This window comes from Coloeus monedula (assembly GCF_965178545.1).
Source record: "Coloeus monedula genome assembly, chromosome: 2".
NCBI lineage: Eukaryota > Metazoa > Chordata > Aves > Passeriformes > Corvidae > Coloeus > Coloeus monedula.
In genome coordinates, this window is record NC_138782.1 from 68,004,270 (window position 1) to 68,017,203 (window position 12,934).

At 37.7% G+C, this 12,934-nt stretch overlaps 1 protein-coding gene across 2 annotated transcripts in view; it reads right to left on the reverse strand.

Annotated features, from left to right (window-relative positions):
- Positions 1–1,278: 1,278 nt before the first annotated feature.
- SMPDL3A (sphingomyelin phosphodiesterase acid like 3A) overlaps positions 1,279–12,934 on the reverse strand; it is a 12,783-nt gene continuing 1,127 nt past the window's right edge. For both annotated transcript variants that reach the window (XM_082303386.1, XM_082303387.1), the window contains exons 2-8: positions 12,043–12,256; positions 10,805–10,949; positions 7,754–7,850; positions 6,327–6,505; positions 5,002–5,182; positions 2,987–3,111; positions 1,279–1,819 (exon numbers count right to left, since the gene is read on the reverse strand). In XM_082303386.1, the coding sequence (XP_082159512.1) occupies positions 1,508–1,819; positions 2,987–3,111; positions 5,002–5,182; positions 6,327–6,505; positions 7,754–7,850; positions 10,805–10,949; positions 12,043–12,256 (1,253 nt within the window). In that variant the 3' untranslated portion in view covers positions 1,279–1,507. The remainder of the gene's footprint in view (positions 1,820–2,986; positions 3,112–5,001; positions 5,183–6,326; positions 6,506–7,753; positions 7,851–10,804; positions 10,950–12,042; positions 12,257–12,934) is intronic.

A 12,934-nucleotide genomic window follows, 5' to 3' on the forward strand; every position in this document is an offset into this window, starting at 1 on the left:
CTTCCTCACAGTCTGTACACTCACAGTCTGTACAGTGCCCACGTGAATTTAGGTTATTTACTTATCCAGATCCATTTGAGGCCAGGCAGAGCAGATAGCTCTAAACAGTTTACATGCTCACCATATCTTCTCCAAGCACCAAATTTAAAATACAAGACTGCCTGCTGTGCACTGGAGGATTTGTTTCTGAATGCAAATTTAACAAACCAACCACTTCCTCTGTGGATGATTGATGCATGACAAATCTGAGGTATCTGAATTTACAGTTGTGCATGCTACAGACTCAGAAAATTTATCTGAAAATTTTCTGCTATATATTTCAAGCTTGGGTGGAAACAAACCCAGGAAGTTATTCAACTGCTACAGTAAAGGCTTTAATCTCATTATAAAAACCCATCAATTGGATTTGTCTCGTAACCACTTCTATGGCTCCACTTACTCAGGGATAATATAGAGCAGGGTCTGTGTTGTACTTTATTGATCAAAGCTTCCAAAAGTATAGCTCTTTGTGTGGCAGAAAAATGGGTAAAGGTCCTTCTTGGTTATACACACACCAAATAAAGGACCATCTTAATAGCATCATCTTGTGCACTTATTTAGCCTTAAGAAGAAGAAGCAATCTCTGCAATTGTAAATTTGAACATGTGATAATCTTCACACAAAGTACTAGACTGCTCTGTGAAAAAAGGGAAACCTAAGAAACAGCCTGACAAGTACATATGTATCTGTGGCACACAGAGAATATATATGCTATGTCCAATTACTGATGTTGGTCAGTTTAAACCTGATTAATGGTCTGCTGCAAAATCTCATACCAGCACAATCCTTGATAGCTGTACTAATGTATATAGTTCTATCATAAGAAAAAAAATACTCCATGCTGGGCAAACACACACATTCTGAAAAATTAAATTAAGCATTTACAGGATCGAGGTTTGTGTTCTATTAAGTCACTTTTTATGCCATCATTAGAAAATGCCCCTAAGAAGAAGTGAGTTTGAGGGATTAACAAGGAAAACTTGGCACAGGGAGATATCTAATACTGGCATTGCATCAACAACATAACTGCACTCAAGTCTCAGTAAGTGCAGGTTTTGCCTACTTCAGTTTGCAAATTTTGACAGCAGAAGGTTGAAACCTGCCCCCATAAAAATCCCATGCCTGAAATGGTATTGCCTATGGTTAGACACCCTGAGAAACAGGGTTTACAAAGACCTGAGTAAGTAACTTCTATTTGCACACACTGAGACACCTGTTACAGAGCATACAGTTCACTTGAGACAACAGCAAAGTATCTGGCCCCTATTACATAGTCAATAAACTTTTATTTAGATGATAAAGGAAAACACATTTGCAAGAAGAAAGATCTAGGGAGTTTTACTGCTCCCCTGAAATGTAGAAAAGTCCCACAGGCTCCCTGTAAGCATGTCAGCACTTGAGTGAGAGAACAAGCAAGTTCTTTAAATCATGGGCTAAAGGCACTATCTGCATTAACTGCACAGAGATTTCATCTCCATGTTGCCTCCCGATTGATGCAATCTCTGTATGAGGAGTAATCTAAATATTGGATTGCACATATTTGGCAGGTCTTGCACCCGTCTTCACAGAGAATAGTTTTGTCATAACTCACAATGTAGTTACTGTAATACTGCTCAAACAGTGTGCTGTGTGGCATAGACAACTGCTTGGCCATTTCATATAGGCTTTCTGGCTTCAAGTCTTCAATGCCATAAGTTTTAGTCAGGATGTATTCTAATTTCCAGTTCGATTCATTTTTCTTGTTGGCGTCTCTGAGGTCTAAGTAAAACTGCCAAAGATCCTACAGTTTAAAAAAAAAAGAGAAAGAAAAAATTAGGCACCGCTGTATTGCTTTCTTCCCTGCTTCATTAAGTCTCTGGAGTGATATATTGATTAGGAAGCTGTCACTCCTCATTATTCACATGTGAATAGAAGGTCACGTCCCACCCCAAGAGCTGGGCTTACACCCAAAGCTGGTACTTGCAGAGCAGTAATGGTGGGGGGATGGGGACGAGAAGAAAAAGGAGCCACAAAGGCAGCAGTGGCAGTGTTAGAGGTTTTTCCTGTCCAAACTCCACAACACTCATGACTGCTGTACGAGTGGGGCAAAAGGGTGAGAGCCAGAAGGTTCCTTTCTGCAGACACTGCTTGAGGGGCAGAACGGACAGGAAAAGAACAGCCCAGGGAGAAGTTAAGGAAAAGGAGAGATGTCGATGCAGGAGTGAAATCTGCACAAGAAAGGAGCAGCCTGAATTAGCATAGGTCTCCAGAGAGAAATCCCAGTCCCAATAAAACTGCAGGGTGCATTGTCACTGAACTCGGCAGGGTCAAGATTTTATCCTGAATTCCAGAGAGAAAGTCTAAGCCATGCATAGCCAGAATAATTACACTGGATTCACTTTATCTCCAAAAATCACAGGAAACTACAAAGTAGAAGCTCTCTACTTTTTATTTTCCTTCTAAATTTATGTTAGATAAATTTCCTATAAAGACTCTATATAGGAAGGTGCATGATTACAAAAGACGTTATACAGTTAAAAGTGCTTACTTTATCAGCTCTTCTACACCTTTTAGAAGCATTTCATGGGCTGCATCCCAAAACTCAGGCTATCATCAGCAAACAACATTGGTATGTAAATAAGACCAGGATTTAGGTGAACCTCTTTAAAACTTGCAGAGCTCCCTGCAAATAGTTTTAGGATTTTGCCCAGAAAAATTCTGACTGTCTTTGCTCCTACATCATAAGAATATTCAATACAGAAGAGAAAGTACTGGGTAGTTCTGCAGGCACAGAAAGACCAACCAAGTTCTCTTTCAGATTTCCTTTCCTTTGCCCAGGAAGAAAAACTAAGAGTAGACACCAAAGTTCCATCACCAATGGCCATAATACAAAGGCGGACATCTCGCTGTAGTTTTTTACTGATACTATATTTGAAGTCTTAAACAGTGCTTTAAAATCTTTACTTACCAGCAAGCTATAGTCAAAAAGATCATATTGATACAATCTGACACCAGGGTTATTGGACTCCATTTGCCATACATCCTTCACTGGGGTTACAGCAGGTGCCACAAACAAGGAATTGACTGGCTTTTCTGCAGAAAAAGGGAAGTTGAGGAGACAGTTTCATTTTAATCATTTCTTATTCAAATAAATGGTTTTGTAGAGTACCAACACAGCAAAAACAAGAGTGACTGGCTTAAAGACATTAGTAATTTTTTCACCTGATTTAGCTATATCACTGTGAACTGCCATACTTCGATGGATAGACCAAAACCCGTGTGAAATACCACAGACCCCCCTCCAGGGTGTACCAGTTAAGCCTGTCTATACTGGAGGCTTCCCCACCAATTCACGTACCTGTGCAAAATTGCAAAATGGTCTTGCCTGTATGTAAATTCTCTGTATTTTCTATATTTCTACTAAAGAAATATTCAAAACCTTTAGCTGCTGTTTCCATACTGTATTTTACAAATTGCTTTATGTATTTATCATACTATTAAAAACACCAGGGTCTGTTTCATCACCTGACCCTGACTAGCCCAACACCTACTGTGTGAACACCGACCTTTACAGCAACAGAAACATGAGGATGTTCGTGGGTTTTATTGAGACAGAATATGCAGGTGGGTACATTGAGAAGCTCTCTGTGGAACAAGAAGCCCTAACTATTCCCATCTCTGACAGCATCACAGCAGTGAAATCACAAGATCAGCCTCCACATATAGGCAGAAGTTTAGAAAGTTTGGAAATCAGTAGATTCTTCTGGAGAAGATACAACTGAGCTCTATTTTAGTACACTGATGTTGGCTGCAATGTTGCATTTATCCTGAATTCTCTGGAATTTTGTCAAAAGGAAAATGTCATGAATAGAAGACAGTCTAAAACTATACAGACAAACACAATATGTATTTGATTACTATTTAGATTTTGTCAAAAGATGCAAAATTACTAAAATAATTTGGAAGTAGTTACTTGCACATGCAAACTTCAATGACAAACACCAAGATCAATCTATCCTCAGTGAAATTTGCTGCAGAGATGATGATTTGATGAACAAATAGGACAGTGTAAAAAAATATAGGTGCAAGACTGCATTGAGCATCATTAAAAAATAAATAAATAAAGAAGCCAGTTCTTTCAGTGGGGTGGATTCTTTTTTACTGGAGATTAACACCATGGAAAAAGGTAAAAATTTTGAATAGTATTACCTAGTCAGTATTTTGGGCATTGCTCATATGAGTTTATATAAAACATAGATGAAGAGCCAATTAACATTTGGGTATTTCACATAAAGCAAAGCAATGAACCTCTTACTGTTCTATGGTGCAGACAAAACTTGTTAGAGTTCTTCTGTTAGAGATGTTAGAGTGCTCCATATGGCCATGCCCATGCTTAGAACTAAGGGATTTCAAAGCAATAAACAAAAATTTCAACGTGGGTGATTTTCTTGAAGGGAAATTAGCTGATCTAAGAGATGCAACAGGCAGAGACTTTCTTTCCCCTGCCTCCTGCTTACCCTTATCTTAATTAACTTTGAAGCAGCAGGGAACTCAGCAGAGAGGCACGGTAATGATGCAGGAAACACAAGAATATAGAGCATGTCTAGCTGGCCTGAGAACATTCCCTTTGACACATTACACAATAGAAACTGGCTAGTATAATTTGCCCATGTCACTGAGAGAGCAGAGAGGAAAGACTAGAAATTCTTGTCTAGGCATAAGCATTCATTAAAAAAAAAAAAATAGGAAGCTTGGGGAATCTCTTCTGACTTCAACAAAAAAAAGACAGTCACCCTTGCAAGGTTCTCTTTGGAAATAAAATTGGAGTGTGTGAAACTTGAATTCTTGCAGATAAATAGCAGTAGTTCCAAATTTCCTTTTTCAATTATTTATAACACAGGCTGACTAGTAAGAACATGCAAGAAAGTATTAATTTGCTTTTAATCAGGAAGAGAAAGTTCAGGTGTCAACATGCATCATTACCTTCTTCATCCAGGAGGACCATGATACTATCTCTATGTGTATGTCCAAAAAACTGGCCCGCAATAACACTACTGTATTTGCGAAAAATCTTTACCAGTCTCTCATTGTAATACTCCCTGATAGCTGTAGTATTCCTTGCATATGGCAAGTATCCTACTGGGACATGACCTATTATATACACCTAAGGAATTAAATACAGAAACCACAATTAGCACCTTCATTTGAAACTTAATGTCTTAGCTGTAACCTAGAAGTGATTACCACAGTTTCATAACAATGCTGTCTTAGAAATGGCATTCTAAAAGCTGTAAATCATGACAGTTTTTTATATAAAATCCCAAAAGTAAGATGGCTTAAGTTCATACTATTTAGTTTAGTATATTACTGAGGAGAAAAAAAAGTTCCAATAAATCTGTGCATGATTTTAGGCCAAAGAAAATGTTATCAATTACTTCAAATGAAAAAAAAAAAGTTACTAGGACAAGGCTTATAATTGGGCATCTCAAGGGGATAGAAGAAAAAAATTTGTCTGAGTATTACAGAGCCTGCACCAGAGAGTCAGAGAGTCACCAGAAACATGGAAAACTGGTTAAAACCCCTGTCCGAGGTAGAGACTCAGTGCCAACTGCACACACCAACTAACATGCTGCAGGGTTTCCTGAGAAAGGGAAATCTCTCCTTTCTCCTGACTGTAATATCATATTCTAAAATCGCAACACTGTAGCAAAATGTATACATGTTTCAAATGAAACACTTCTGCTCAGATGATGATCCAATCCCCACACCAACCAATTAATCAATCAATCAGGAGCCAACAACTTAAACCTTCACTTAAAAATCTGCATATTAAAAGACAAGTTATTATTACACTCAAATCATAGCAATTACTGCAGCTTGGCTAAGTTTTGTGGCTGATAAACTCCTTTCTAATTTCTATTTCTGATACTTTTAATTGCATTACAATGCAAATGAAATATGCTAGCTTTTGTCTTAGGCCAAGAGTGTATGTTTTAAAATTAAAGGCTATGCATAAAAAGGTCAGAAACTGACTTCTACAGTATTTTACATAGCAAGAAAGAAAAGGTATTTTACTGTCTAATTTGGGAAACTTCATTCAGCTAGTTTATTAGTTGTTGCAGTATTATGTGCATATTAAAGAAAGAATTATTAAAAAATAAAATTTTGATTTTGTAGTATCTTTGGCAGCGTTATTATTCTTCTAGAACCATGTTTATACTTTCATTATCTCTACTTCTTCCTTCTTTTTTTTTTTTTTTTTTCCAAAATTGAAACAAATAATGATAGGTTCTGTTCCTGATCCCTACCTTTTCGTTCTTTTGTGAAGAGGTTTCAAGTATTCCCTCCAGCCAGGCAAACTGGTTGGCTGGGTCAGTAATATTCACAGTTACCTTGTTGGGGCTGTAATATAAATTTGTGTTGAGACTGATTATCCTGAGTGGTTGATAGCTATTACTGGATTCAAACAGCTGTGTGTAGAAGCCACCTGTGAAAATAAGACCAACATCATATGACAAATTAAAGGCTTCAAAGCACAACTTTACAATCAAAGTACACCACTAACAAAATACCCAACCTTACTCTTTCTAATAGAATATTGTGCTTATTCAAGCCACACAGTCACCTTACCACAATATAACATGTTAACAAAGTTTTCAGCCACATTTTACTAGAAGGTGACACTGAATTATTTATTAATTCTTGCCTGTATTATCTTTGTATTTATTTGGCAGTATTTAGATGCAATTATCCAACTGACGTGCAAGAAGTGCCCTGTAATATTTCTTCCACATTGACAGATACAGTACTTGTTAAAGGTCCATACTTCTTAAAATATAGCAAAAATACAGGCTCCTTCAGGAAGAACTGTTTGAGTTAAGTAGCCTTGTACTTTGAAAGTCATTTAACTTCAGACTCATCACATGATGAAAAGTAAGGATCACATTTTTCAATCCTTGCTCCCAAAATTCTCCATGGCATGCTTCTTCAATAGGTATTACTTCACAGTTCATGGACTTCAGTGGAGCCACAGCAACAGAAGTATAACAATATAATTTAACTTAAGGTCAGCCTCTATGAGTTTTATTATCCTTATTCAAGTTTCTACTTCCACTCTTACCCAGATTTGCTCTCGTTCAGGACACAAAAATACAAATTAAACTTCAAAATCCCTAATGTTTGAGTGGATTAGAAATTGGGTTGAATTTTTTGGTCCTTTGCTAAAAAGAAAAATTCTAATTACGATATCAATATTCTGCCAGTTCAGTAAGTTGGACACAAATATTACCAGTATAATCACCACAACTGTGTGCTATCATAACCTGAATAAAAATGCACCTATTCAATATGCTCTGAAATACATGCACCATTAAAACAGAAACAACATTTTAACAGTTTTTTACCATCAAAATATAGTTTTTGTGTGCATCATATGCCCTCATCTAAAAAGTATGATGAGCTCTCGAAAGCAGAAAGATGTACATGCATTGGTACAAAGTCGATAATACTATACATCTTATAGGAAGTGATAAATATTGCATCAGAAAGTAATAAATGTATTCTGAATATAGGCATTGACATTCAAAAAGATAAGTAACTTCTTCCAGGAGAAGCCTTACAGATAATCCATTGTTCTGATTCATCCTATGAGACTTAGTTAAACAAACAGGACAAATCCACAGAAACATTAATTCTCTAAGCCTCAGCTTCACAATATATTACTGCCATGCTTTACCTTTTCTGAAGGTATTGATTGCTTCATCACTTAGCCAAGGTTTCCAGAAATCTGCTACAGCATTGTAAACTTCACTGGTAGTTACAGGAAGCTGGTCCTGTGAGAGAGGAGAACCTGCCTAAGTCAGTATTCAGACACACAGACAAAAAACTCACCAAATTATCCTGCCTGACCTCTTGCATAACATGTAAGTGTATCCAGTCATCACCAGGAGGAATTCAAGAGAGGGAAAAAAACAACTTTTGAATATCCAGTATTGCTGATCAGGAACAAATGCCTAAACTTAGTCAGAACTGATTGCATGGCCTTGTTAATGCATTATTAAACTAATGCCAGAAATATGTCAAGCCTTAGGAATACAGCAGACTGGAAAACAATACATTCTGCAAAATTAGTAAATATACCAACTGGCAAGTGAAAATCTAAAAATAAAGTCTTTTGATGAAAAGCTTGAATATAAGTTTCTTTTTCAAGCAACTTGGGTTTCATAGCAGCTCCCCAAAACTCCACTACAGCCCTCAGAAGCATTCCGGTGAAATTCACGTATGTTTCCATGATGTCCTGTTGTTCTCGTAAGAAAGCATTTTAAAATGCACAAGAAAAAGTTTTGTCAGTGTTTTCTCCCACTGGCTCTAATTTGGACTGTAGTACTCTTCAGTCTGAGCCACAACATAAGACCCATGCTCTGATCTAACTCTGACAGGAAGATACCAGCCTGTCCTTGCCTTTCCTAAAATATCTGCTTGGAGTCTTGGTGCTAGAAGGAAAAAACAGGGGTTGAAAAAATTGTGCATGCTTTCTTAAACATAAAATTTGACCTTTCTAAGATCTTTGAAACTAAACCTACATGATTAGAGGTTTAGGCAGTAAGTCTCTGTCTAGGAGCAGAGCAATCAGACACCTGTTGAGACATTTGCTGATTGCAGTGCACTGACATGAGTTATTAGGACAGCTTTGAGCCAGAGCTAACAGCCACTAACAGACACAGCAAAAACCTGATCTCAGATAAGAGGCCATGTTATGGACTGGAGGTGCTTTGGACCCAGGCAAGTCAGTGTTCTCTGAACTGCTAGAAGCAGTTTGGGGATTTGTTTTAAGCAGGAGCGAGGGTGAGAAACAAGTGAGACTATGCAGAAAGGCCGAGGTGAATATACGATCTGAAAGGTATCCCAATGGTTGATTAACCTGAGTAGTATTTTTAACATGTTCTGCAAGAAAAATCACCCAGGACTGTTCAGTTGTTAAGATGGATAGCTCAGAACACAAGAGAGCAATAAAAATCTTTGGTGCATGGTGAGTGCACAGCTTTCACACTTGCTTAGGAACAGCCTACAGTGTGTGGCTTGCTCCATATCACTTCCAGTCTACAGGACATTTGCCAAGCCTATCCATATGAAAAAAGAAATGCCATAAAGAGCAAAAAACAAACATTAAAAAATTGAACAAGTTGAAATGACCCCATAGTGGGGATTGTCCAATCCCATGTCTTTTTCAAACAGTAACTGAAAAGCATGCCAGTTCTGTACACTGGTGAAGCATGCCATTTCAAAGTATCACAGAAACACTCCTCAGTGGCTTTGTGCAGGGAGAACTAACAACAGTAACCAGTTATTCCAATTACCAGCTTGTTTCAATTTTCTATTTGCTGCCCATCTGCCCTTCTTGAGACTCTTTTTTTCTATCTTCAGATTTAATTTCACAAACAAAATTCATATTTGTCGAAAAAGTTCCCTACATTCTTTGTTTACAAGGTATTTGTAGGGTTTTTTTACCTCTATCAAAGGAGATTGCTGAATGACAACAATTCTCTGCTAAGACATTTTTAAAAATGAAACAAAGTGAACACAAAACACTGCATGACACTTCAGTTAAGGTGTTACTTACCAAAATACTTTACCTTTGGTTTTTAGTGAACCAACCTGTCCCCGTGTCAATGCATATGAAAAGCCAAAGCTGTACTACCACAGAACACAAAAGACTGAAGGCACGGTTCGGTATGTGCACTTACACTTCCAATACACATCTAGCTGTTACTTTGTCTCTCACACTTCCTTTGTCCCATCTCTCAGCACCTCTGCTATGCCCCGATTTGGAAACCGCTAACTCCAGCAATGACATGGGCAATCACACAATCATCTACCGCACCAACTTACACCCTAACAGGTCTAATAAATAAATACCACAGAAAGCTTGAATACAAACCCTGAGGATGTGAAGGGGTGTTACTAAATTCCCATGAGGAATTTCAAACAACATACTTTAGTTGACCTGCTTCACATCCCTTCCGATCCCCTCACATCCAATGACAGCATTTGCTTCTGATCCAGTGTGCTGCCAGATCGACCCACGGCACACTTTAAAGGACAAATGAAGCAACTGTTTACTTTTGAGTATGCCAAGAACAATATTCAGCACAGTCCAAGTGAAAAAGCACCATCCTCAGCTGCACATAACTAGTGAATCATCAATGTGATTATTTCTAAATGTCCAATAAGGAAAGAAAAGTAGACATATTTTTAATAGTAGTGGCAAAACTCTGTGAACTTTACAAAAATTCTACCATAACTTTAGTTAAAAAAAAAAAAAAAAAATCCAGTGATGCCAGCTGACAGATTTCCAGTAGGGCTTTCAGGAGGCCTTGAAACTTACTGCAGACTCACAGGTCCATTAAGGATGTCACTTCAGCTAGATTAATTTGCTGTATACACATGCATGACATACACAGTAAGGAAAAGTATGTGTGTATTAACTACGTTGGCACATGGTGGTTCTAAGCCATGAGGAATGATTAGAAATAAATTTGTGTGACCTCAGGCCATGTACAGATTCTACCTGGCAACAACATTTCCTTAGGTAAGAGCACAGAGAGTGACGTAGTTTCTGTCCTAGCGTGGAAATATTTATAATATTAAATGCTAGCTGAAGAACTGTGGAATTCTTTTTCCTGAATAACAGTTACACAGAATTAACTCTTATTTTTCAGACCTGCCTTCTCAGGAGTTAACAACACACCTGTATGTTATGTATGAACAAATTTCTAACTTGTTTTACCTGTGGCCAATAGTCATGATTGCCTAAGGCTGGGAAAACCTGAAGATCTGGAAAGAAATTACGAATTGTAGAACTCAGATTACCAATGATGCTAATGACCAACTTCGTGGAGAGCTCTTTCACAGGAACATGAGGAGGGCTATCTCTGAAAAAGGAAAAGGCTTGATTAACAAAGGTTTGTTAGCAACATAAGGAAGGCAAAAAAGTCTGCAAACACACCTACATTCTAGCATGTAACACTACTATACACTTTATTAAAGTCACAGAATGAAAGGCTCTCTGCAAAGGCTTTTGTTTAAAAAATCCCAAACAAGTAGACTTGTTTAGACAATGTCTATCCTATGATTCATATTTATCATAATGAAGATTTCTCAGAAATCAAAGTTATCATTTTGAGCTACTGTGCAGTTTGCATTATATATCTTTCATCACCTGCACAACATTGCAAGTTTCTTTTTTCCTTTTTAACATCCTGTTGAAAAGTAAGTGCAATGAGGTAAGTTAAATAAATTCACCACTTGTCTTCATATATTAGTATTTGCTTTCCCAGCAAAATTACGTGATATAGCATAAACAAACTAGTTCTCACACTCAAAAATACTGATCTCTTTGATAAATTATCCATCAATGTATGCCATAAAAAAATTGTGTGATGGTAGAATTGAGAGTTCTGCTATGGCAGAAGGGTAAATCAATGCTCTCTTTTATGAATACCTAGAAAGTAACAATGCCTTAATAGCATAGTACTATCAGGTTGCTCATATGCCCCCCTTTCACACTTCTTTGTCTAGTCCCTCTCCTAGGGCACACAAAGCCTCACAGGTAACATCTCTGTGAGAGAGTATTATTAAGCCCACTTTATAGTACTGAAGACTGGAACAGGAAAGGTAAATGCTTTTACTCAACAGAGGCCTGCAATGAGTCAGTTATTGCCCTGAATTTTCTTTTTGCTTTTTCCACTTCCCATCCTCCCTGCACCATTTCCATCAACTCACACTAATTCAGCCATATGCTAAATATCTCAATGAACACTCCAACAGTTATTTCAGAGATCAAAGTCTGTTCCTGAGGCCTTATATTCTCAGTCAGTCTTCCACTTAGTAGCCATTTGGACAACTGAAGGGACAACTAGCATTTGTGAGATACTGAACTCAAATCTGTTGGTGCAAATACAAACTTGTGAGTTGCCATACTACCTGGCTAACCAGCTTTAACTGCAGAGTGACTTGAACACTTACCCTGTCCAAATCATGAATGAAACCTGTTCTTTTGAATCCTTCATGAATGCAAATGCTGACAAAATAAGTTGATAAGGAGAATCACACAAAAAGTCACCAAAAGGGCCTGGGTTGGAGGCATTGACTCCTTTGGATGAAGAACAAACTTTGGTGTGATCAGGAGTAATGTGGTAAGTCGGATCTAAATGTAGATCAGATACATGCCAGAATTGCCCTGTTTTCAGAAAACAAAGATTAAAGAAAATGCATTATTTGCTTTTGAACTGGATATACAGGGGTAATGCCAAGTTTAGTCCAGTTTATCTACTGCTACTCCTCTTTAAAGTCTTGAAAAGGAGAATAAATTTAACAAATTGTTGATTAGCCTGTCTGATAAGTGTGCACAAGTTCTTCCTGAGAGTCCTTCGTGAAGACTGCTTGGAAAAACTGAAAACAGAAGCAGAGGTAGGAGTTTATGCTATTCACCAAAAATGAAATGGAGATTGGCAGGAACTGAAAAATCATCTCATTTTCATTAATAACAATCTGGAAACTGGAGAGTAAAGGAGGAAATAGAAGGACTTCTCCACTCCACTTGAAAAGAGAGGGAGCTGCATTTTAATTATCTTTCCAGACCTTCCCTGGCTGGGAGCTACTATAAAAGATCACAGTCTAGAAAGAAAGGCAAGAAACAGCATGTGTGCAAAGAGACTGGGTTTCTCACCATAGAGCAGTGTGTCAGCCGTACCTACTCACTACTTTCCAGGCTGACATGCTGTCAGCCACTGCTACATAGCACTGCATGGATAAAGGAGCTGAGAAGTATAGGAATATACGAATGAGATGAACGAAGTCTGTCTTAAAGCTACCAGACCTCAAGTTTCATGTAAAATAAGAGTAATTTCTTTCTGTC